Below are 25,506 nucleotides of genomic sequence, written 5' to 3' on the forward strand. Positions count from 1 at the left end.
AGCATGGAACTGTGTGGCATGTTTGGGTCTCTAACAGGAAAGCTGTTTGACTGGAGGCCAGAGAGAGGGGCTGTGAATAGGCTGGGAAGGGGTGGGACCCGACAGGACAGATTTTGTAGGGGCACCAGGGATTTGCAGTTCTACCCCAAGAGCAGGGAGTCATTGATGGTTTTTGGCAGGCTTGGAGGCAAGGAGAGCTCTTTTGCTGGATCCTACTTTACCTGCCCCACCCACCACTTTCTTGCCTTTTGGGGGCCCTAAAAAGAAGCTCCCTGCTGGCCTGGGTAGCTGGGCTTCGAGATTTCCCTCCCTCTTCCATGAGTAGTGCTTAGGACCCTCCTCCCCCCAGCAGACACCTCTGGAAGTCACTTTGCAGTTCTGTTTTCTCCGTGGCTTCGCATACTTTAACACTAATGTGTGTACACCTCACTAATTAATGGAATCATTTGGATCCGAAAACATCTTGTTCTAATGGGAAGCTGCAAAGCACTCTCGTTAATTCACAGGTAAAATTATTCCAACTTTTCTCTTATTTTTTTTCTCTCCCCAGCTTGGCTTAATAGCCGGGGGGAATTCTCCTAATGAGCTTGTGAAAACCATCCTCCAGAACACAGAGCCCCAGTGACTGCCCTGGGATCAGGGACAGGGAACCCAGCCTTTGTCTGCCCAGTGAGGAGGCTGCACAGAATGCCCAGGCAAAAATCCCTCAGCTGAGGAGGTGGAAGAATGGTGTGGCTGGGATGAGGGAGCCCTGAGAAGTGGCTAAGTCCTGTGAAGACAACAGCAGTGACTCAGGAGATGTGGTTCCAGGGTACATGTGTGTCCAGTGTGACTCATGGGATAATTTTCCACACAGCCAGCATAGTGGCAAGGCAAGGATACCTTCTCCACTCCTCTTAGGCTGTGGCTACTTGGTGTACTTGCTGTGGGCAGGAAGCTCACAAGTGCTTCTTGGGGCTGGGTAGAATCTGGGGGTGTCTTCCTGGTAACAACCTCCCTGCCATTTGCCAATGAAGATCCGCAGCTTCCCCTTTCAATGAGTCACACTCTTGGTGCATTATTTATGATATGGTTGAGCTTACAAATCAGGAACTCCTTTTCCCCACTAGACTGCTGTCCAGCTACATGGGTGCTGGAGCTCACCAAGACCCCTGTGGCTCCCTGGGCTTCTCAGTCATTCCTTTTGTCTCCCTGGAAGGACCTAAACTTTTGTAAAATGCAGTAATATGTACACAACAAAGCATACCATTTTAACTGTCTTCAAGCATATAATTCAGTAGAACTACATATGCAGATGTACATCAAAAAGTTGTAGACAAGGAAATTAAAAGATAAATTTATATTGGGACAAAAAACTTTTAAATCTATGTACAGTTTTTTATATTGGGTGTTTCCACAAACTATTTGAAGACCCCTCGAATGAGTAAATTTCAAAAAAAATTTGCACCATAATAAACATCTGATTCATTTTTCCACAAATTTAATGAGGTCCCCTCATATTCATATTGTTGCTTAACTATCTCCCATTGATTTCCAGAACTTTTTTTCATCTTCCCAAACTGAAACTCTCTACCTACTGAGCAGTAAGTCCCTTTCTCTGGGGCTATTGTGTCCTTCCAGCATGGGCCGTGAGACAGCGTGACCGGGGAGAAATCTATAGGAAGGGTGGTCCAGTCACACGCTCCAGATCTGGTCCTCAGCTGTGTCATGGAGCTCTCCCCACCCGCGTGTCCTGGCCCGTGGGTCACTCTCGACACACGGAGTGCCCTGCCTCACAGTGCCGAACAGCCAGGCTGATGATGTTTCCTAGCAGGTGGGTCAGCCAGGTCTGCCATAAGCTCTGGTAATCCCACCTTGAGTAATGAACAAGTCCCTTGAATTGGTCAGCTTTACATTACTACAACAAAGTACCTGAGAAAACTAACTTTGTAAAGAGAAATGGGTTATTTTGGTTCATGGTTTTGGAGGTTTACAGTCCAAGATTGGTGGCCCCATCAGTTGGGCATTTGGTGACTGCATTCTTGCTGGCCAAGTCCCCAAGTGCCATAGAGCACCATGTGGCAAGAGATAGTGTCTATGTCTCTGCCTGTGAAGCCACCAGGATTGGCTCACAGGGCTCACGCTAACAACCTAATACAATTCAATCACTTCCTGAAGGCTCCACCTCCAGACACCATCATTGGATTAAATTCCCACCTTCTTAGTACATAAGACTTTGGGGGCCAAGCCTTTAACACATGGGCCTTTGGGGGACATCTAACAACCAAACCACAGCATCCCTGCATGGCTATCTGTCAACGTGAGTTCTGACTCTGTGGAGATACTGCTGTTGGAGAAAGATGTTCAGTTGTCTCTAAGATGGGAGAGTAGAGAGTTGATGGTTATAGCTGAAAACAACATGTTCTTCCTTTGGAAGTACAGCCTCTGCCCGTCCTTTTGTTTGGATGTGTCTCCAAGACTGATTTGGAATGAGGACAACCTGGATTCAGAGCCCCACTCTGTCACTCACTGGCTGTGTGACATGGAGCCTCAGTTTCTCCATCTCAAAACCACGGCTGTGCTGAGCCCCTCAGGAGGATGTGTGAAAGAGGTCATGTCCATTTGGCCCTAGGGTCTCTACACTAACCCAGGGCGCAGTGTGTGTAAGCTGATATTCTCGCTGTTGTTTCTGTTTATGATGCTCACACTGCAGGTCTCCAGGTGGTCCTGAACTCCATCATCAAGGCCATGGTCCCTCTGCTGCACATTGCCCTGCTAGTGCTGTTTGTCATCATCATCTATGCCATCATCGGCCTGGAGCTCTTCATGGGGAAGATGCACAAGACATGCTACAACCAGGAGGGTGTAGCAGGTAAGAAGAGGGCTCTGGGCTGGGGTGGCAGGTGCTCAGGGGTCATGGTGTTCTCATGGCTGCTCTCCTGCAGCCCATGAGCTGCCTTCACACTGCCAGCCATGTCCAACAAGGGCCCTCCTTCAAAAGCCCTTGTTTCCCTACCGTGGTTAAATGGGAAGAAAACATAAGTACCTTTCTCTGTTGATTCCAATGTTTCCTGAAAGTCTCTGTTGAAACAGCCAAATGCCAACCTAGTCCAGAACCATTAAACACTATTGAAATGAGCTCCATAATAGGAGAAACATTTAAAGAATTAGGAGCCTATCTTTTATCAGTCTCTCACTTTGTAAGCCAAGCCTTGGATATCTTGGATACCTTACGGATCAGAACTGACTGGTGACTGTGTGCTCTCCGCCCGCACTTGGAAGTGGCTCGCTGTCAAAGCCCCTTCAGGAGGCAGTGCTGCCCTCGGCCAGTGTCCTTTCATCAAGACCCTGAGGCCTTTCCCTTCTGCCTGTGGATTCTGGGTCCTCTGCAGTTAATGTTTCCCCTTCTCTGTTTGCAGGCAGAAGCCCCCAGACCCCCATCCCAGGGTTGGGGAAGAGGGGAGGGGTGGAGTTGTCCCCTGACCAGCAACCGAACTTCTTTTTCTCAAGGCCAAGGGTTAGCCCAGCCTCTTGACTGCTCATTCCGTTCCTGTTTGAGACTTCCCTCTTCATGTTCCTCCCATAAATCAATATATTTCACAGGCAATGCAGGCTCATTAAGCGCATCCCTGAGTAGCACTGGACGGTGGGCTCGTGGGATATGCTACAAACTGCTGTCTTAAGTTACTAACTTCTCAGCTTGACCTTTAAAAAACATTTAAACAGAAATTGACAAGGCTTTTAAAGAGACATATAAAGCAGTGTAGCACAAAGAACTTGTTGGAAAAGATCCCTTGGCTCACAGGGGTTAGCAGTGGTCAAGGTATATATGATGGTTTTTTCAACAACAGGCTCTGCCGGCTTAGTGTGTGCGGCATCATGGCGGAGGGGCATCTGCCTGGGGCATTGAGGGTTCTTCTGTACTACTTCTCTTCCCCTTCAGCCAGGCATTAAACTGAAGTTGCCACCTCATACTTTGGGGAATAAGGAGCATGAGCATCTATTCAGCAAGGAGTGGAGTGGATTGTTCATAATCAGAAACCAAAATACCTGGCATGTGTAGTCCTGCTTGACTTGGTGGATGCACTCGGCACCTGCCGGCTGTCTGGGTCATTGTCTCATGCCCACAGTCTGAAAAAACAAACCAAACCTGTAAACTATGGTCCCTGAGTCACACGTTCATGTTTATTGTTTTGAGGGAAAATCTAAGAAGAAACTACTTTTGCACTCTAGGGAGAAGATCCAAATGACTTGGGTCATACTTGCATAAAATCTACCATCCTGTTTTCAAAAATAGTATCCCTTTAAAATTGGAAAAAAGCAGCTTTTGCCTTGAGCTGAAATATTGAGATTGTTCAACCTTGCTTGAAAGAACACCAAACTATATAATGAATCATATTTCTTCTTCACTTCAAATCCTTCCTTTCATTTGATGCAATCCAGCTGGCTGGGAATGAATGCACTTGTATTAACTGCGTAGATTTGTGAGAGCTCATTCCAAGACCTCCTTATGAACTGAGTGTAGTATGTCTGATGTGTATGCAGTTTGGACCCAAATGTACCAGAGATGCGGATTCCCCTTCAGTGCACCAAGGCCTGATGACGGGGCAGGTGGAGGGGAGGGGGCGGGGGTGACTCTCAGCAAGACAATAGGAGCTGGCGCAGTGGCGGCATTCTGCCGTGGAGCCGAGCGTGACACCCCCGCCATGCAGCCCGGCATGTGTGCACCGTGAAGCCAAAGGCAGCTGCTCCTGAAACTCAGCTGATTTCTCCCTTTCTCTTAGGAAACAGTGAAAGTATGAGGGCGCCTCAAAAAGTTTGTGGAAAAATAGAATTAAAATATAAGCTTTTTGATACAGAAAAGATTTTGAATCCATACAATTTTTTTCATAATACACATTTTCCATGAGCTTTTTGAAAACCCTTTTTGTACATTGATATTTATCCAGAAAATGAACTTATCATTTAATTCCATTTCCATGAACCTTTTGAATACATACTCCCCCCCCCCCCCCATAAACCTTTTGAATACATTTCCATGAACCTTTCGAATACTTCATACATCTTCTACTGGTGCCGAATTCTCTAGGAGCCTATGTGAACAAGAAACCTTGAATATTGGTTGGAAGTCACTGGACTTTGTTATTAGGGTCTCAGTGGCCTTAAACACCAAGAAACCAGAATGGGAAGCTCCTGTCTTCAATGAGTGGGTCTGGTGGACACGCCTCCCCAAGCACCAAAACCATTCCTGGCCTCCTCTACTCTTAGGATAAAGACCAGGCTTGGCCTCACCAATCGAAGTTGTCGCTTTGTCTTCACCCTGCAAGTTCAGGAGATAAACAGGCTCCTATCATGGAATTACCATCAGCCAGGAGAGCCAGGGTGTCAGAGGACAGCAAGAGAAATGTTCCCAAGAGAGGAGTCATGCCAGGTTCCACCAGAAAGGTGACTTCACTGTTGTGCATGGAGCCAGGCTTCCTGCTGGGAAAGGGACCTAGGACTCTTAGCTGCGGAGTGTGCTGCCCGATACTGTGCAATGAGAAGCTCACTCACCTCCTCGTCTTTGGACCTGCCATCTGAAGGTGACCTGGAGACGCAGTCCGTTACTCCCAGCGGAGCACGCCATTGTTCACATCAGGGCCTCATCCACTCACGCACTGACAGCCCTGATGAGCAAGGAAAAACACACAATGGCTCTGGGCATATTCAGTGAGCCATGGAGTAGAAGACCAAAACCCTGCAGTGTTGGAAACTAATCCCATGTATCTTGGAGAGCTTTGTGTAACCTTTGCACTGGGTGGGTGGTGTTTGGTTAGCTTGTTAGATTTCCTGCTTTGGATTGAGTGAACATATTTTCAAAAAATTTAGATCATAGGAAAGAACTCTGTGGGTCCTTGTTATATAATCTTCTAATGGAATTTACATCAAATTCTCCTTTATACACTTGGGTATTATTTCACAGACTGGGAATGCCATGCACCATAGATTTCAGAATACAGTGGATTTAAAGCCATGTTGCCTGTACAGTCCATGTGCAGAGCTGTGGAGCCAGCCAGAGGCACCATTGTTCTGCAGGCTGTCCTTCCAGTGGGCAGTCCCCAGGGAAGGTGGCCTCAGAAGAGGCGACTTTTCTCTAGTCCTTGGGGCATCTGTGAGGCACATACTTGGTTCCTCAACAAATACATCACCATCTGCCGGTACTTTTGTTTCTGCTTGTCCCATCTGTCTGATGGTGCTCTGAGCCCGGTCACTCTGAACAGCTCTCCCAAGCACAGTTATCACCCATGAGTTGGACAAAGAATTGGTTGGCAAAACCTGGAAATGAAATCATCCTCCTTAAAGTTGGAACTTAAAAAAGTAAATGATTTTGTCTTTGGTGATTTCTCCTTGGAACCCCTAACTGGAGCTCCCCTGGGATTTCATGCTCTTGTTGGTATTAATTGCATTTCGAAAATCTCTTCTAGTGTTTACTTTTGTTATTTCACTGAAAACTTTAGTTGCATTTTCCACAATGATGCCCTCTTCATTTCTGCTTCAAAATGTAGAGCCAACGTTGTTTTGCTTCCTTCTCCCACCTCACATTCCCACCTTCCTCCCCGGCACTTCGTGACTCTGCAAAAGAACGCCAGCACATTTGTGTCTTGAAGCTAATTTCCCCTCACCCTGGAGTACATGTTGCTGGGACCTGCTGGTTAGTGTGTGTGCACATTTTCCCAGTGTTCCATTAGTGCTTTTTATAGATACCTATTTTTACTGGCTCATCACTGCTTCTTAATTGTTCTCCAATCTTTTTTATTGTTGTTCAAGACAGATTTAAAATAGCAGAGCCACACTTGAGCCTGTAGATAATCTTTCTGAATCGCAGTCCTTTCTCATTTATTAATCAGATCACGTCCCTCTAGTGCCACTTTCTCTGTAAGCGATATTTGTGAAATCCACAGATACGTTTTCCTTCTGTGAGAATACTTGCCCTCTGCCTGGCAGCCTTCCCCTTCTCCTTGGTTCTGCTGTTGGAGGGGATGCAGTCAGATCAGTAGTCACAGTGAGGGGGAGCAGCACCTTTATTCCACTCAAGCACAAAATGTGAGAAAAAGAAATGCACGTTATTGGTTATTTTCACCCTCTTTTTGGCCTTTCTCATGTCACTCCAGCACTTTCATCACATTAACTGGAGACACCACTCTGGAAAGCTATTTCCAGAACGAGTGAGAACCCAACAGAATTTCTGATCTATCTAGTTCTTGGTTTTACAGTGTCTCAATTCTCATTTTCTTAATGTACTTATTGTCCACTTTTTAATGTATTATTTACATTTGAGATTCATTCACTTTTCATCTCTTTTTATATCATAACTTCCAAATGTCTAAAGATTTCACAAAGTCATTAAAAAAATTGTGAATAGAAGGCTGCTTAATGCAGCTATAGTAATGGAGCCCTATTGGGAACCAGACCTTGGAATAAAAAAATGGTGTGGACGCTGTCATTCTCTCAAGCACATTAGGGACCAGTAATGCAGGACTTTCATCTTGCTCATCCAGCAAAAGACTCACACACAAGATTACATGGCAGGCCAAGCACCAGGAAGCAGCATCATTCATAATAGCTCAGTCCTGGAAACAATCCCAACTCCTGTCCACCAGCAAATGGATACACGTGCTGTGCCTACACTGCTGGACAATGCAAGGAGCAGAATCCGCTGATAGATGCAGCAACACTGACGACCTCAATAACATTATGTGACGTGAAAGAAGGTGGACCCAAAAAGTCATGTAGTATGTGATCCCATTTGTGTGACATGTCTAGAAAAGGCAAAGCTATGGCTAGAGAATGCAGATCAGGTTGCTAGGAGCTGGGGAAAGGAGCAAGAACTGACTGCAAACAGGTACTCCGGGTTTTAGAGGACGATGGAAGTGTTTTTAAATGGATTATGGTGATTGATGAACAATAATTAATAATAATGATAATAAATGACTAAGTGTACATTCACATTGATGAAGTCTAAGGCATGCAAATCATATTTCAATAAAACTGACAGAGAGAGGAGGGGGAAGAAGAGGAGGAAGAAGAAGCCACCACCACTGCCACATATTCTTTCAGCCACAGAATTCACTCTGTTCTTCTAGAATTATCTCAATGAAGGATTAATATTTCTCTTCCTGTCCTCCTCTTGACAGTGAGCAGTCTCAAATTTAAGCCACAGTCTGAGGAATAGCCAACTGGCCAGTAGTCTCCAGGACAGAGCCTGTGTCCAACAGGCAAATGTACTTACTTGTGATTGTTCTGTTACATCTGAAGCAAGGAAAGATCCTGGAGAGCTGCTGTCTCTAAATGAAGACCGACAAGCAAATCTGTCCCTGTTTGTCAGAACTGAGGTCTCTTCTGGTTGCCATTGGCATCACTTTCTACAAGTACAGGACAATGTCCTTAATTTCACAAACTGCTGTGAACTCCATGCCTGCTACAGCTGGAGCCAAGATTGTCTCAGTATTTTACCATGATGAAAGTTCTTAGAGCAGTTAAGTCATCTACATTTTCCAGCCATCTCCACAGCACAATTAAAAGCCACACCTCGGCTTGCCAGTTTGCTCGTCGCCATTCTGCACAGGTGGAATCAGCCCAGGCACTGTCTTTAGCTGCAGACAAGATGTTCTGCTGTTTTCTGAAAGAGCCTTGTCCGTATCTTGGTAATCATTTCCCTTTCCTCTGCTGCCACTCTGACTTAATCAGAGGTCAGGGAAGGATTATCTTTTTCTTTTCCTGAAAGGCATTAACACTGGAAAGCAAAGGGCAGCACTGCACGGCTCTGCATGACGCACGTGAAATACAGCCAGGAGTATGTGCATGCATAGATTGTAATAAAGACTGCTGTGGCTGAGGTTTCTCCCCTACAGTTGAAGTTCATGTTTTAATCCTTCATCTGTGAAAGGCTCTACTATGAAGTGACTTGTGGTACTGCTTCCTATGGCCTGTGATGGAACCAGACTCATATGGAGTCAGAAGCATTATTGGATGGCACCAGTGGACTTACCGTGTGAAGGAGTCTCCAAGTCAGTACAAGTCCAGCCCTCGCCCTGGAGTATCTATGTATCTATGGATACTTCCCCTCCAGAAAGAAAAGAAGCTGTGGACTTCTCATCATTTTCCAGGACAGTTTTCATTTGAAATGGTTGCATCATTATTATTTTTCGAATGGCCATTTGACCAAGATGCTGACATGTTATAATAAATGGGCATTAGTCTTACTATCTTTGAAATCAATGACTGAAGTCAAAATACAGTTTTACAACAATTTGTTGAAAATGCTGCCCTTCAAAATCTGTTGCAGCCTAAACTGAATACCTAGTTCCTTGTGCTTTTAATTCCTAAATGGAAGAACTAATTAAAACTTGTTCTGCATTATGGTTGCTGGGGCCACCTTACCCATCTCATCCACCTTCTCCTATCACGTTTCTCTCTAACTCCTTTTCTTCTTTCTCTGCCCATCTCCCCATCCCTTCTGCTTCCTCCTCCTCTTTACCCCTGGCCATTGGAGATGTCCCAGCAGAAGATGATCCTTCCCCTTGTGCTCTGGAGACGGGCCACGGGCGGCAGTGCCAGAACGGCACCGTGTGCAAGCCTGGGTGGGATGGACCCAAGCACGGCATCACCAACTTTGACAATTTTGCTTTCGCCATGTTGACGGTGTTCCAGTGTATCACCATGGAGGGCTGGACCGACGTGCTGTACTGGGTATGTAGCTTGAGATGGCCAGCAGAGGGCAAGGAGTGCACAGGCTGCAGGCCTTCCCCTGACACCTCCCTTTCCCCTCTCCCCGTGACATTGGGGTCACTTACACATCATGATGCAATGGTTGATGAGTGTCTTTCATTTCTTCCAGGTTTTGCCCAAGAAACAAAGCATGACACTTTCACCCTAATGTGTCCTCTATCCCTGACCACCAGTCCTTAGAGAAATGTCATCTTTCATTTGGGCCAACCATAGTGTGAAACACTGGCATGTGGTTAGTGCTCAGTGAATGAGTTGGCCAAACCTGGCACAAGGTTCTGTGCAACTCTTCTTCCCATTATGCCTCCTTCCCCACAAGAGAGCCAGAGGGCAGAATTATGAATCCTTAGGGATAAAAGGGGAAACCAGGCCTGGTCATCTAAAAAGAAGCCATCTTATTGAATTGTGTAACATTATGGCATGCTGCTATATTTTTATTTCTCATATTAATCTTCCCTTAATTTGAATGGTCCATCAGACAACTGTATTGTCATCATCTTTACTGTTGACAAAACACTCTGCTGGTTATGTGATGCGTGTTTAGAAATACCACTTCCTGCATGCCAACCAGCCAATAGTCTATCTCCTTTTACTTTAAAGATGCCTTTTTATTATACATCAGCCAGAACTACTTTGCCAGCCTTTGAGCCACTGAAGTGCCAGATCTGTATACAGTCTATCCCATAGGCAAATACACACTTCATATTTGAACTGTCTCCAGTCTGGCAGAGGCAAGTCCATTATCTGTAAAACCTCCAGAAAATATATTCTTTGTAGTATCTCCTACTTCAGCATGAGAAATGACTTGCCAGAACCCAGTGTTGCTCTCCAGAATTTGGGTGAATGAAGCTTGTTGCCAATCTTGAAAATACCATCTCTCCCAGAGTTTTGCAAATAGTCAAATTTATTTGGCCATCATACAAACAATCCAAGAGCTTGCTTAGGGAGTAGTGTCTACAGATGAAAGCAGGGAAGAGTGAGAGGGAAGGGAATGCTTTCCCATGGAGCAGAGCTGCCAGAGAGATGGGAGACAATGCCAAGAGAGGTGTTGACTTCTTCCTGAGTCGGAAGGAAGAGTTTTGTAACAGTGTAGAAGATGTGATGCATACTATGATATTTTCTACATTTTCTATAAGCACCATGTCCTATTGATTCAAAAACCTGTCTTTCCAGTTTTTACCTAAGGGTTGGCATGCCAAAACCCGGTACTGCTATGAAATTTGTTTCTCTCTGTCAATGACGACTTGAACTCAACAAACATAGGTTGAGTGTCCTTGCATGCCAGAGGTGCCACTGGGCACTTAGGAGCCAGTTGTAAATAAGATCTAATTTAGCCTACAAAGCTCAGTCTAGGGAGGCAATGAAATTCTAAACTGAATAATCATGGTGCGACTGGAGGCTATCCCATGGCAATGTCAATGCATTGTGATGCTTTCAGGAAACAAAGGTCAATTCAGCTGTGCCTCAAACTAAAATGAAATATTGGAGAACATTTCTCAGATGTATGCTCCATCAGGACTTGATTTTGAATAATCTGCAAGACATAGAGAAGGAGTTGAACTCATTATACTTGAGCACATTTATTTTATTTAGCAAAGCAGATCAGATTCCCACGTGGCCCTAGCCGGTCTTTCTGCCTAGGATAAGTGGCCAGCCAAGGACAGAGCCATCCTTCTGCAGATGGGCATTGTGTGCTGATGGGCCAGAGAATGTGTGATTGTATGGGACTGCACTTCCACAGCATCAGATTGTGGGCAGGGTAGCACTGGGTGGATGGGTGTTGGGTTGGGGGAATAGGTATAATTTACTTTGCTGATGGCCCTGATGTATTTTTGTGATCCTCCTTTATAGCTCCCTCCCTTTCCCCCCACCACAAGTTGTTGATACCCCACCAGCCAGATGTGACCCAAAGAAACACTGTCATAATGACAGCCAGAGTGGGGAATGGGAGGAAGCACACTACAGCAACTACCAATTTTCCGCAGCTGTGTTGTGCTTTCTCCCCTGGGGTGTGTGTGTGATAGAGCTCAGACTGCACATGGGAAAAGGGTCAGAGGTGAAGGAACAGGAGAGGCTTGGGGGTCATGTCTCTCTCTCTGATTTTCCCAGCACCTTTCCAGAATGTCACAGTACATGTGTGTGTGTGTGTGTGTGTGTGTGTGTGAACATGCACACTTACACATTCCTAAAACTGAAACAGAGCCCCCTCTTTGGTTATTCATGGTAGAAATCCCAGCCCAATGCGCCTGCTTTCAGACTGTTTGTCTAATTGTTTGGCCTTCTCCTGGCCCTTTCTTCCCTCTCTCTCATCCTTCCTTTCCTTTCAGCATTCATCCTCCTTGCTTAAAGGCCTGTATCTCTAACCTATACTCTCACATCTCAATGTATTTTTGCATCAACTGTGGAGCTTTCTAAATAGAAAAATACCCAGATCTCTCTCCAGGCCATTGAATTAGAAGTTCCTAAGTTAGGGCCCAGGATCTGCATTTTGAAAAAGCTCTCGCAGTGATTCTCAGATTCAGGCTGAAGTTTGAAACCCCTAGAAATGCAACATATTGAATTTGCATGGTGCTGCTGTCATGCCACTGGATTTGAACCTATCTAGTTCCCACAGAGACTGGGGAAATGCGCATTTCCCTTTGAGCCCAGAGGGCAAATCTAGAAGACTTGGGAAAGAGCAACCATGATTTTCAAGTATAGTAACAAATAGCTGGGTTCATGCTAAACCTCCATACAGATGGGTAGAAGTTTCTGAGGAGAGAATGGGTCATCGAACCATTCAAGAAGAATTTGATTCCATCACTGAGCATGGCTGGAATAGGAAGGACCAAGGAAGTCACTGTAGCAAATGGTGGGCACCTGCCTTCTACTGTCATGATATTAAGTCCATTTCTCTTTCTCTGTGACATCTATCACTGCATTTCATTGTTAGGATTTGGGAGACTTAGTAGGCTAAAAATAAAATTAAACTTAGTCAAGTAGTGCTTGAACCTTGCCCTAGCTATGAAAGCCATGGGCCATGCATTGGCTGGAGACCCCAGTAAACTGAACAGTTTGCTTAGAACACTTCTTGTCTTGTTCCTGGAGTTTGCAAATGACAAGGAAAGGACTGGTGATTCCCGTGATTTGGAAACTAAACCAAAATTCAAATTTAGGAGGGATTTTCTTTGGAAATGACTTGTTAAGTCAAAGCCTCTGCATTTACTCTAGATTTCCAAGTCTCTAAAAGTATAGTAGGGAAAATGTGATTAGATAAAGAGCACTGGCCCTTAGGGGTAGTGAAGCTCCAGAAAGGATGAATCCAATTTTGTGTAACAATTTCAGTTGTTTCCATTTCCTCTTTCAGATGGGCTTTAAAAAAAGCTTTTTTATTTGAAAAGCAGAGTGACAAGGAGAGGAGGAAAGACAGAGGGAGGTGGGGGGTGGGGGGTGGGGTGGCGGCGGGCTTCCATTCACTGGTTCTTTCCCCAGATGGCCACAACAGCCAGGACTGGGCAAAGCTGAAGCCAGGAGTCAGAAACTCCATTCTCCAATACAGGTGCCAGAGGCCTAAGTACTTGGGCCATCTTCTGCTGCCTTCTAGGGTGCATTGGCAGGAAGTTGGATCTGAAGCAGAGTAGCCAGGACTTGAGCCAGGACTCCAACATAGGATGCTGGTGTCTCGATGGTGGCTTAATCCACTGTGCCACAATGTAGGCCCCTAGGTGTTTTTTTTTTTTTTTAACCAAACATCACTAGCCTTCTGCACACAATTCAATACTGTTTGTCCCATATATTTTAATGTGCCTTCTTAATGACATACAAAGCTACTGAATCAAGTTTTTCTGCAAGACCTGAGGACTAGGGTCACTTTGAAAATCTGAGCATTCTCCCTTCTACTTAGCATCCAGATCACAGTTAAGTAGCATAAACTTCAGTCAAGTAAATATCTGTTCAGTGCTGACTGTGTGCCCATCACTGGAAAAAGCCTTTGGTCATGGGAGGCATAACTCCATGGCTACTGACCTGGGGCTTGGAACACCAGAGCAGCTGGCATGTGAGGATTGTGGCACAGGGAAGTAGCTGTGGCGCAGAGTAGGCGTCATGCTGAAACACAGGTTAATAGCTCTTTGGGGAATCTAGATGCCTGAATAACTCTTCATTAAGAGAGAATTCTGTTGCTGTCTGCTCACCCAGTGCCCTTCTGATTAGGGTCCCTGGGCATGTTGCACACTGTACATGCAGTAGGGCACTTCTCGTCTGTTTTCCTGGATTCTAGCCCTACTACCCCATCAGAGCCATGCTCTTCCTGACCCCACCCATTGCCTCCCTAATGGGTTTCTCCACCATCACTTCTTTTACTGATTTTTTTTTAAAATCAAAAATTGAACTTAAAAAAGGCTAGAAAGAATTCTTAATGAGAAATCACGTAATGGGAAGAATTTCTTTAGAATCAAAAATCATGTCTTCCTTTGTGTCTGGGTATAATTTTGGCCAACAAACAGGAGACGTTGGGAACAAGTTAGTTCTTAGTGAAGGTATTCCCACTAAAGACATTCACATACACAGGACAGCTACTAAACTCTGGTCTTTTTTTAAAGATTTATTTATTTATTTGAAAGGCACAGAGGCAGAGAGAGAGAGGTCTTCCACCTGCTGGTTCACTCTCCAGATGGCTGCAATGGCCAGAGCTGTGCCAATCCGAAGCCAGGAGCCAGGAGCTTATTCCAGGTTTCCCACACAGGTGTAGGGGCCCAAGGTCTTGGGTCATCTTCTACTGATTTCCCAGGCCATAGCAGAGAGCTCTACTGGAAGTGGAGCAGCCAGGACTTGAACCTGTGCCCATATGCAATGCTGGCACTGAAGGGGATGGCTTTACCCACTACGCCACAGTGCCAGCCCCTAAACTCTGGTCTTGGTGCTGCTGGTATATTTCTGATTTAGAACGAACATCTTTTTTATCCAAGAAGGTTGAATTTGGATGTTTTACCCTATTTTTTCACCACTCCATCTTGTCTTCAAAATTCCACCTCTTTTCACTACATAATATAGAAAATGAGTCTCTGAAGACACAGAAAAGCAGAAGTGGTGGTGCTGTATTCTTCTGAAGCCCTTGTAGGCAAAGTAAGGAGTGGAGAGAACAGGCCTCACATGGCTCAGAAACAGCAGCCTCGCTCTTCACCAGGTCCCAGAGCAGACACAAGGTCAGGTCACATGGGGGACCAGGCAGTTCTTAACTTCCAGTCTGCCTCAGTATATTACCCTACCTAGTGCACATACTGCTTAAAACGGAGACTCTGCTTTGTCCACAATAAACGGGTGCTTTATAAACACTTCAGTGAAGGGCACTAGCAGCTCTCAAAGCCATTATGTGTTTAGTTGTTGGGTTTTATTTTACTCATTTCATTGGGATTAGAGGAGTCCTTATTATTCAGTAATTCAATTTTGAAAGCGTGAGTATGACCGGGTTTCCAGGACTGAGTGGGGCTGAGCACGACATGGCAGCGTGCTCCGTGAGACTGGAGGTGGCTGGGCAGAGGCACAGAACTCTCTGGAGGCCGTGGGATTTGGCCAGCTTTGAGGCTAGATGATGAGCAGGAAAGAAGGTTCCTATACCTAGTGAGCAAGCTCTGTCACTGTGCAGGATACTGCATAGTCCAGAGATCATGTTCTCTCAATAGACCCAAGAAATTGCTCGACCATTCCAAATTACCCTTGGTATCTGAAAGGTCCCCAAGTAAGTCACAGGCATTGTATGCAACCCCACACCCTGTTGGCAGCCCCTCTGGCTGTGAGCTGTCCCCTACACACACTGGGGACTACCCTGTCTACAGCTCCTAACCTCCCACATGGTGTCACTATGTGATGTCATCTGATTTCAGGGATTTTTTTTTAATACATGGAGGAGTTGGTTGTGTAGGCTTGCCATAGCGTTAGGAGCCTAATGTTCTCTTCCTCCACATAAGCCAGGGTCTTCCTATTTCTCTGAGACATGCATGGATTTTCACCATATGATAAGCAGGTGCTAGGTGGAAAGGAGTCAGGTGAAATCTGTTGTCACTCTGAAGCTCAGTGACCCATCAGATAGGCACTTGTGTCCTAGCAAGCAAAGTGACAAAGGTGTATCAAGCCATTGCCCTGGGCTGACTGGCACTCAGGGCATAAGCAAAGCCTGTCATTTAATGATTTTCCCTGTAAGGCACTGTCACTTTTATCGGTTTACACATCCTGCTTTTGATGGCTAATGGTTTGTCTCCTGTCAATAAAGCTGTTTAGTCTTTTTATCAAGAATCTTGTGGGAAAAAGTATATACAACTTAGAACTCACAGAAATCAGCCAGGATCCAGAGTGACCTTGAGGGGATAGGGACAAGGACTGTTATTCCTTCTGTTTTTCTTTTGGGAAAAAAATGGAGAACCTGAAGTTTCAAGACTGGGGTTCCCTTAAGAAGCTTAATCCTGGCTTCAGAGGGGCCTTTGGTATTTTTCAGCCAGTGTTACTGGAGCCCTGTCTGTAGCATCTGGGGACAGGAAGGCTGTGTGCTTCAGCAAAGGGCTCATCCTGTTAGCTCTTCAGAGGCCCTGTGGCTGAAGACAGTGGACATCAAAGCACTTCTCTATGTGCCTTTCTTAGGAAAGTCACCGTAGTGATCAGCATTCTCATTACCACTATGAAGTGACAGAGACAGCTAACTTATAAGGAGACAAGTTTTATTTAGCTCACAATTTTGGGGTTTCAAGTCCAGGACTGGTTGGGCCCGCTGGTTTGGCCTCTGATGAGAGTGCTGGATGTCAGTGGCAGAGCACATGCAGAGGGAGAATCACGTGGCGAGCCAGTGAGGAGAGAGATTTGGCCCTGAGTCAGGGTTTATAACAACCCTCACACAAGAACTGCTTTCTGAGGGCATAACCTATGACCTAAGAACTTCTGTTAGGTCTCACCTCCTAAAGACCATAATTAGAGTCAGTTTTTACCCTCTTACCACCATTAAATTATGATCTGGGGTTTGAAGTCCTGTGTGACTTTGGGAGACAAATCATATTCAAACCAAAGTAGTCACGAAGCTTTCTTTGTTATAGACCTAAGAAATGTCTGGTTTAATGGTTTGAGATCTATCGCCTTTTCATCCCCAAATAGAGGTGTCAGCAATCTGGGTCACTTTTTAAAAATATGCCTTTATTTATCCTTTCCCTTCATAATAGCTCCATTCCAGATGATTTGAGACATCAATCTCATCACTCCAGGCATTGCCCTACTTCAGAGTCACCCAGCATTGCATGTTCCCTACCCAGTCTGCCCCCAAAAGTAGGTGGCCCAGAATGAGGAGGAAGCAATAGAGAAAGCAAAGGGGGCCTTTCTTTTCAAAACAGAGCCAGGCAGACCAGAGAATCACCATCTGGAAGCTTCCATAATGGATCACCAGGGAGTTAATGAAGTTCTTAGGACCTCTGAGAGCTCTAATCTGTCATCTGTCCTTCTGCCTCCCTCTCCCCACCTATCATCCCCTCCCTCTTTTCAAAGATTTACTTATTTGAAAGGCATAGTGAAAGAGAAGGAGAGAAACAGAGAGAGGTAGGTAGGTCATCCATCCACTGGTTCAGTCCACAAATGTCCACAACAGCCAAGTCTGGGCCAGGCCAAAGACAGAAGCCAGGAACTTGATCTGGGTCTCGCACATAGAGGGCAGGATCCCAAGTACTTGGGCCATCTTCCACTGCCATTAGCAGGAAGACTCTTTAGCAAGAAGCTGAATCAGGAACAAAGCAGCTGGGTCTCAAACCAGCACACCAGTATGGGATGCCAGCATCTCAAGTGGTGGCTTAACCCACTGCACTGCATGCTGGCCTCCCATTCCCCTCCTAGAAACTTGAAGAGAACAAACCCATAGTGAAAGAGGAGGCCCAAGCGAAAACACAGGACAGTGTGGAGAAACAGGCTGTGCACTCCCCCAACATGGCCCTGGCTATCTATGGAGGATGATCTTGAGGACTGTAACACATCTGTTTGAGATCCCTAATGATGTGTGAGGCCCAAAGGCCTCAGAGAATTTCCAAGATTCATTGGTGCACCGTTGTGGCCTGGGGTGGGGGTGTTGTTTGAGAATGGCAGTGTTCCTGAAATTTAGGGCATGTGAGGAACCTGTGAGGGAGATTTCATTTCAGGGAGGTTGGCTGTGCACCAGCCACCCCCTCCCACTCACCATCTGCCCAGGCTCCAGAGGCAGCTCCGGGAGCACACTGGCTCCTCCCACCTGTCCTGTGGAAGGTGGGTCTGCAGTCCAGGGACAAGCAAGAGGAGTCTGCTTTCCACCATGGGTCCCCCACCCACACACATGGAGAAAGCACAGAACAAGCATGGTGGTCATGAGAGCAGGTCAGGAACACGAGGCCTGGACTTTGGATTCGGGAGTTGTTATCTTGTGAAATTGTGTGCAGAATGCTCAATTATATGCATTTTTTCTAGTGAGAGATCATAGTTCTCTTCAGCCTCTCCAGACCTCCCTCTTGTCACCCAAAGATAAGGAAGCCCCAGTTGGGAGGAAATGGAGGGGATTGTTTCTGACTGTTACAGTCAGGATTTAACCCAAGAGAGGAAAAGCTACAGGAAGACTCAGAAGCTTCGCATGGCCTTGGGTTCCATAGCAGCTCTGCCCAGGCAGATGCCTGGCACTCAGGGTTCAGGGCTGCTTGTGGTCCTGTTGCTTGTGCTGTAGCATAGAGTCCAACACAGAACACACACCTCCCACGTGGTCGGCACTCAGGACACGCTGACTGGACATATGCGGACTGTGATATCCCTGCTGTCACATAGAACCGAAGGCTCATCTCCCAGTTGTCAGAGCACTGTGAGATACACATTCCCTGCTGTTGCACGGCCATTGTGGCCTCTGGCCTCAGACTCATCATGGCTCCCTCTGGTCTCCTGTCGTCATTCCTTCCACACCTTGTATTGTAAGTTTTGTTTGTCTTCTCCTGGGGATGAAGCCTTCTAAGGAACTGCCCTCTGCTGGTCTGACTAAAGGAAGGTTCCCCGCTCCCTGAATGAGGACAGAGTCTGACAAAGACCTTCTGCCCTTCTCCTGACAGCTGCTGTTTGGCTGGATATTTTAGTAGCTCAGCCACTGGGAAAATCCTCCGCCCCGTAACCAGGAAGACTTTACAGCTGTAGGCTCTATTTTTAACAATTGCCAGTTTCCCAGGAAACCCCTGTTCCCATCTCAGGATCACGTGGACTCGGCTTCCTGCTTGTGCCTTCACTCCTTCTGCCTTCTGTGACTCCCCCGTCCTTCCAGGTCTGGCCCTTGTTGATTTCCACCTCACACAGTCCCTATTTCCTTTGGGCTTTTTTTAAAAGATTTATTTATTTATATGAAAGTCAGAGTTACACAGAGAAGGAGTGGCAGAGAGAGAGAGAGGTCTTCCATCCACTGGTTCACTACCCAGTTTACTGCAACAGCCTGAGCTGGGCCAGGCCAAAGCCAGAGGCCAGGAGCTTCTTCCAGGTCTCCCACGTGGGTGCAGGGGCCCAAGGACTTGGGCCATCTTCTACTGCTTTCCCAGGCCATAGCAGAGAGCTGCATAGGAAGTGGAGCAGCTGGGTCTCGAACCGGTGCCCATATAGGATGGCGGCACTGCAGGCGGCAGCTTTACCTGCTATGCCATAGCACTGGCCTTTCTTTGGGCTTCTGTAACTGTGAATACTTACTCCTGCAGTTGCATTTACCACCCTGTTGTGTAGTTGCCTTCTATGCACCTGTATCCCCTACCAGCAAGGGGTGCCTATTGCCCCACACACTTAAGCCCATTCATTCACTCAACAAACATGTACTGAGTACCACTCGCATGCAAGGTACTCTTCTTGGCACATGGGATTCACCAGGAAACAAAAGAGACCCAAACTGCTTATCCTCTTGGAGCTACATTCCAACACAGAAGACAGACAAGAAGTAATAAATACAATAAATAAGTGAACTATGCAAAGTGACAAGTCCCAGAGAAGAAACAGAGCAGGGTGTGTTTGGAATGGAAATGTTTGATGAGCTCACACTAACCTGAACTTAGTTGTGACGTTGTTACAGTGAACATACAAGAGAGGACACTAGAAAACATCTGTAGAAAATTCATATTCAAAAAAAAAAAGGTGCCCTGGATTTCAAATGAATTTGCCCTAAAATAAACCCATCTTTCAATTCCCTTCTTTCATGCACGTTTTGAAGTCCCCTCCTCTGTTAGGAACTCTTCCCTACTAACTTCGTTCAGTCCAGTTTCGGCACAGTATTTGCACTATGTTGGGTGGGTTTCTCTAGTCAAAGTATGGTAATACCTGCTAAGTATTAGTGGGTTTGCCAAGGACGAGGGGATATGATGCTTCAGACTAGGTAGGCTGTCAGCACTTCTCAGGCATTTTTATGCACAGCACACAAAGAACATGAGATGTGTCCATCCCACTCAGGCATACGAGCCTAAGATGAATGGAGGCTGAGGGCATTATTATCCCAGCAAATCGTATTCACCTGAGACTCAAGAGGCAGAATTCATGGCGGTGGCTATCACATTTCAGCCCCTGTCGAGCTGTGGGATGACTGATAGGCAGCTTTGTGAGCCACGGTGAGATCTTGGGGACAGAGCGCAGCTGTCTGTCTTGCTAATCCTTCTCCCGAGGGATTCCACTGCTATTGGCCCATGGGATCACACTTGGAGAACCAATGACACAAATCATTCAGGGAACTCCTGCCTCTTAGGGATTTGGATTTCCATAATCTAATTTCACAGGGACAATGTTGGGGTTCATTTTTAGGGAGCTAGGCCTAAAAAAAAAAAAAAAACAGTACTTGCTTGCTCTATGACTTTTCTTCATGGCCACGCGCTAGGCAGTGTTGGTCTGGTAAATGTCTACAGCTGCTTCCTAGGGACAAGGGCTTGAGGGGTGGGGGAGGGGTGGGGAGCCCCTGAGTGTATTGCTTGAACACTTGTATGGTGTGGATGCTTCCCTCACCAGCGTTGGCCAGTGTCAAGCTACCATGACTAAGTGAATGTGGAGTCGGGAAGAGCAGTGTGCAGCGAGCTCCCCACAGCTGTAGAGGCACCACTGCCTCGAGCGTCTCCACCCTTGTTAGTTGCAGGTCCCCATCGTCGTCACCTAGGCTGCGGGTCCAAGTGCAGGGCCTCTTCTCTGAGGACATAAACCAACAGGACTGCTTTTCCTATTCTGTCACCTGCAGCACCTTGAAACCCTGAGGTTGAACCTCTACATTCTGGGCCCAGCCAGTGTCCGGGCAGCAGGACCTTTAGGAAGATACCTTTCTTCTCCCCAAATCCTCTAAGGCTTCCAATTTCCCGCTCAGTCTGCAAGAACTGACACGCTGTAGACATCAAGGTCAGCGTGCCTCAGGGCGCAGCAGAGTTAAAACCATCCCAAGCTGAAAGAAATTATTTTTGAGGTGACCCACCTTCTTAGACAACTGAGTAGAAAACGGTGGAGACATTTGCTTTTCCAGGAAATGAACCAATAGAGAACCAGACGCGAGTCCTCGGGAGGCAGAGCTTCCAAAGGCACTCTGCAGTTCAGGCCAGGGTCACGCAGGAGTAGTTTGTAGATGATGATAAGAGTCACGGTGGATCGGATCCGCGAGAACAGAAGTCGAGTTTGGCCCCATTTGTCTGCTCCAGATGCGTTCAACCCCGCTCTGCCTGCTCTTTGCTGTAACTCAACTCTGCTCTCTCTCTTTCCTGCCTTTCCTTTACCTTTCCAGATGCAGGACGCTATGGGCTATGAGCTACCCTGGGTGTATTTTGTCAGTCTGGTCATCTTTGGATCCTTTTTCGTTCTAAATCTGGTTCTCGGTGTGTTGAGCGGGTAAGCTGACCATTTCTATGTCCCCCTTACAATGCAGCCGAGCAAGGTCCCAGGTTCCACCGTGTCCATGGCCAGGATCCTCAGGGATGGGACCCTAACAGGCCCAGGAAAACCAGGACAAAAAGTCTCCATGCAAGCACGAGTTCTGACCCATTGACTGGGCAGGCTATTTGGCCTCTGATTTGCACCTAGAGGATCCGCGGGTCCCGGCGCTGCTCGGGTCAGCGTCTGGGGAGCCAGGGGCTGGCGCTTGGCCGTGCTCGGTTGCTGTGTGTGCCTCACTAACTATCATTCCATTCTTCCAGGTCAATGATGCCGTAGGAAGGGACTGGCCCTGGATCTATTTTGTTACACTAATCATCATAGGGTCATTTTTTGTACTTAACTTGGTTCTCGGTGTTCTTAGCGGGTAAGCAGGACCAAGGAAAAAGGTCTCGATTTTTCCATTTATTTTTATTTATTCTTTCTGCTATTCCTGGCTCTATTCTGTTTTTCTGGGATGATGAACCTGGGATAAGGGGTCACCTGGGGAGCCTTGAAGTGAATGTCCTTGGCCTGGCTGCGTAAAGGGTCAAATATACAAGAATAGTTGGGGCTGACAATGGAGAGGAGCTTTGGCGAGAGCTGCCTTGTCCCACCTGCCTCCTGCTGATGCTTGCCACCCACTCCTAGCCCCAAGTGGCTGTTCAAGTAGGCAAGCTGCTTCTCTTGTACTGTAGTGACCACGGCCCCAGGAGTCCTGTGGGGAGGCCCTTGAGTGGGGAGGGTTTGGCAGCAGGAGTTTCCGGTAATATCCACAGACTGTGTGCTTTCCATAGAGCACCCTTGCAGTTAAACACTTGCCTGAGCTCTTGAACCAGTAACAGTGTGTGGCAGGCTCATAGCAAAGATTTCAGATCACTTTTATTCAGAGGTGAATAGACCAGAGTAAGAAGAGTTTAGTTTAAAAAGATAAATAAGCAGATACAGACAGGAAAATCTGATTCTCTTCAGTTTAATTCCCAGGCTGAACGATCCATCTCAGGTGTTTCCTTTTCTCAACAGAAAGGGGACTTTCCTGTTTAAATCCTGAGAGTAGAGGAGATAGAATACACTCCCCTTTAATTTCTCTAGTTGGCTGCAAGTGTAAAATGTGTCTAATGCCAGACCTTGCTCCTATGACACTAGGAGTAGTAGAAGTAGCTTCCGGTTGCAGCATTGAGCTGCCCAGAGGACAGCCACCTTTTCACTGTGGAGACTCATGGGTAGTGCCCGTATTTCTCACAAGGCCATACCAGCCACGCCAAGGCCTGACACTTAAATGCTCCTGGCGACCTGCTCACAGGTGACCCTCTGCTGCCTTTGCTATGCTGGGGGCGGGGGAGGGGTGGTCAACGATTTCTGCTCTGCTTGAGACAGGTCAGCTACTGTGAGTAGTCGTTCCTGGGTATCTAGGGACGTCTGTGCTGGGAGCAGTTTGGGCATAAGGAGAAAGATTTCTCTTCATTTTCACTCAATGCATAAACTGGGAAGGTTGACTCCTGCCTCCTACAGTGGCCTAACATCTTGCAGGGTGTTGGGTCCACTCTTGGGAATGGGGGCAGGGAGGTGGGAGAAGAAACTGCTCCTTCCTCACCCCCTCCCACAGTGAGTAGTCTGTAGAGACCTTGAGGATGTCACTTCTTTTGCCAAGGTGAGCCCCCCAGAGCCTAGAACCTTCCACCAGGGATAAGAAGCAATAAACAGGACTACATCAGCTCCTGATCACTGCCTGGAGGGTAGAGGGAGTTTCATTTTTGTGTCCCAACACAAGAAAATGCCCTGCATTTCTATATAAACCTGCAAGACAGGTTTGGAAAAAAGTCAACCTCATCGCCCCCACTGGAAACAGGAGTTTGTTTATCCCAGCTCTGCGTTTGCTGGGTGCTTATGCTGGGCCCCTTCCCCCTCTTAAACTTTAGTTTCCTCATCTGAAAAAATGAAGATAATAATATCAGTTCTTGAGTGGTTGTAAGGAAACAATGAAGTCACTTATGTTAATTGTCCAGCACAGTGACTGGTAGGTATGTAGTAAGTGCTTAATAGTGATGCTGCCACTGCCATGATTCCTCTCCATTGGATGCCTTTCACAACAGGGATTATTGACTAGAATCATCAGATATCAGAGCTGCTGTGGCCTTCCTTTTAAAGAAGAACATAAGCCTGGAGATGTTTGGTGGCATGTGCACCATCACTATGTTAGTAAATAGCACAGCAGGACCGGAGCTGTGGTCCAGCCTGGCTCTCATCTTCCGTCAGCACCCCTTAGCTGTACAGTGAATGAGTGTCCATGTAACACAAGCCAGCATTTGAGACGTTAAAAAACCTGGCATTGCACTTTCCTGCCATAGAATTTAGGAAGCAAATCTGGTCAAGTAACGTCCTCTTTCCCCAGAATCAGAAGTGGAGAATGAGGACTGGCCCCGGAGGGCTTCCTGAAGCAGAGTTTCTCCTCACAGCCAGAGAAGTTATCTTCCTGGCTAAAGCCAAGAAGGCAGTGACTGTGGCTGCCAAGTGTTAGAGAAAAAGGCATTTTGAAAGCCGTGTCTTAGCCTGACTAAGTTCAAATGAGGTAGGGTATCTAAGAACCCTTTGCCCTAAACCTGGCACATATCAATACTCAGAAACCTTAGTTGACTCATTAGAGGAGCGTGAAGGCTGTTTGACCTCAGAACCCATGGGTCTTTCAGTCGAGACATTGGCCTTTCCTGGAGACCTTCCCAGCACCTGCTCCCTGACCCATCCAGAAGCTGCAGGCTGTATCCTGCAGTTCCAGGATCGCTGATGGAACATCTGCCAAGGTTTCCAGGGCTTCTGCCAAGCAAGAGACATCTGTGGGCAAGCAGCTCCCCTTCCTGGTGAAGAGGCCTCTCTCCTCCTTTGCTGAGGGCTGCTGCTGTAAATGGGACAAAAGCTGGACGCAGACTTGGCCAACCACGTAGTGGTAACAGTGTCAAGTCAGCCAGGACAATGTATAGCAGCCCGCCCATCCATGGTTTCACTTCCTGTAGTTTCACTGGTCAACCATGGTCCAAAAATATTGATGGAAAATTCCAGAAATAAACAATTCATAAGTTTTAAACTGCCCTTCTGAATACCATGATGAAATATCACACTGTCTCACTGAGTCCTGCCAGGGACATGAATCATACGTCTGTTCAGCAAATCCTTGCCCCCCCACCCCACTGCAGCCAAAAGAGAGACCACGCACACACAACTTTTACTACACTATTGATCATTGTTGTTAATATCCTACTGTGCCTAATTTATAAATTACACTTCGGCATAGATGTGAATGTATAGGAAAACACTTAGTGTATGTAGAGTCTGGTGCTGTCCACAGTTTCAGGCATCCACTGGGGGTCTTGGAACCTGGCTCCCACAGGTAAGGCCATCTGCCATCATGGGCACCATAAGAATGAGGTAAACATCTGTTTACCCATGAGTCATACTTCTGATTAAGGCAACCTAACAGAAGCATTCAAAAAAGGCTTGGAGACCCATGAACTTCATTGTTGCCATGACAGCCTTGTCCATCACTACCATCCTGCACCAGGCTCGGCGATACTTTCTGGGAGATTGACTCATGCACTGCTCAGGATAATTCTGAGGGAGGTGCTAGTCAGCGCTCCATCCCCCAGGGAAGAAAAGTGAGGGTTAGAAGGTGCTAGCAGGTGAACGGTGGAGTTCCACTGGAGCAGCGTGAATCCACAGCCTGTCTTCCTACCCTGCATGGTATACCCTTCCTAGACTCATTGACCATGCAATCCCATGTTCTTCATTATGTGGGGAACGGGGAGCAGGAGCTGTGGTAGGAAGGGTAAGGGGCAGACAGGCAGCAGAAGCGACACATAGACAGACCACTGGACGCAGTGAGTGAAACCCGGAAGAGGCCCAGGAGGAAGCTGC

The 25,506-nt window shown here is 46.8% G+C and overlaps 1 protein-coding gene across 30 annotated transcripts in view; it reads left to right on the forward strand.

Moving 5' to 3' along the window:
* CACNA1C (calcium voltage-gated channel subunit alpha1 C) overlaps positions 1 to 25,506 on the forward strand; it is a 739,977-nt gene that overhangs the window by 547,792 nt on the left and 166,679 nt on the right. For 19 of the 30 annotated variants that reach the window (XM_051849893.2, XM_070048309.1, XM_051849899.2 and 16 more), the window contains exons 6-8: positions 2,693 to 2,851; positions 9,512 to 9,708; positions 21,885 to 21,988. In XM_051849893.2, the coding sequence (XP_051705853.1) occupies positions 2,693 to 2,851; positions 9,512 to 9,708; positions 21,885 to 21,988 (460 nt within the window). 30 annotated transcript variants of the gene reach the window in all.

Source organism: Oryctolagus cuniculus, chromosome 9 (genome assembly GCF_964237555.1).
Source record: "Oryctolagus cuniculus chromosome 9, mOryCun1.1, whole genome shotgun sequence".
NCBI classification, from domain to species: Eukaryota; Metazoa; Chordata; class Mammalia; order Lagomorpha; family Leporidae; genus Oryctolagus; species Oryctolagus cuniculus.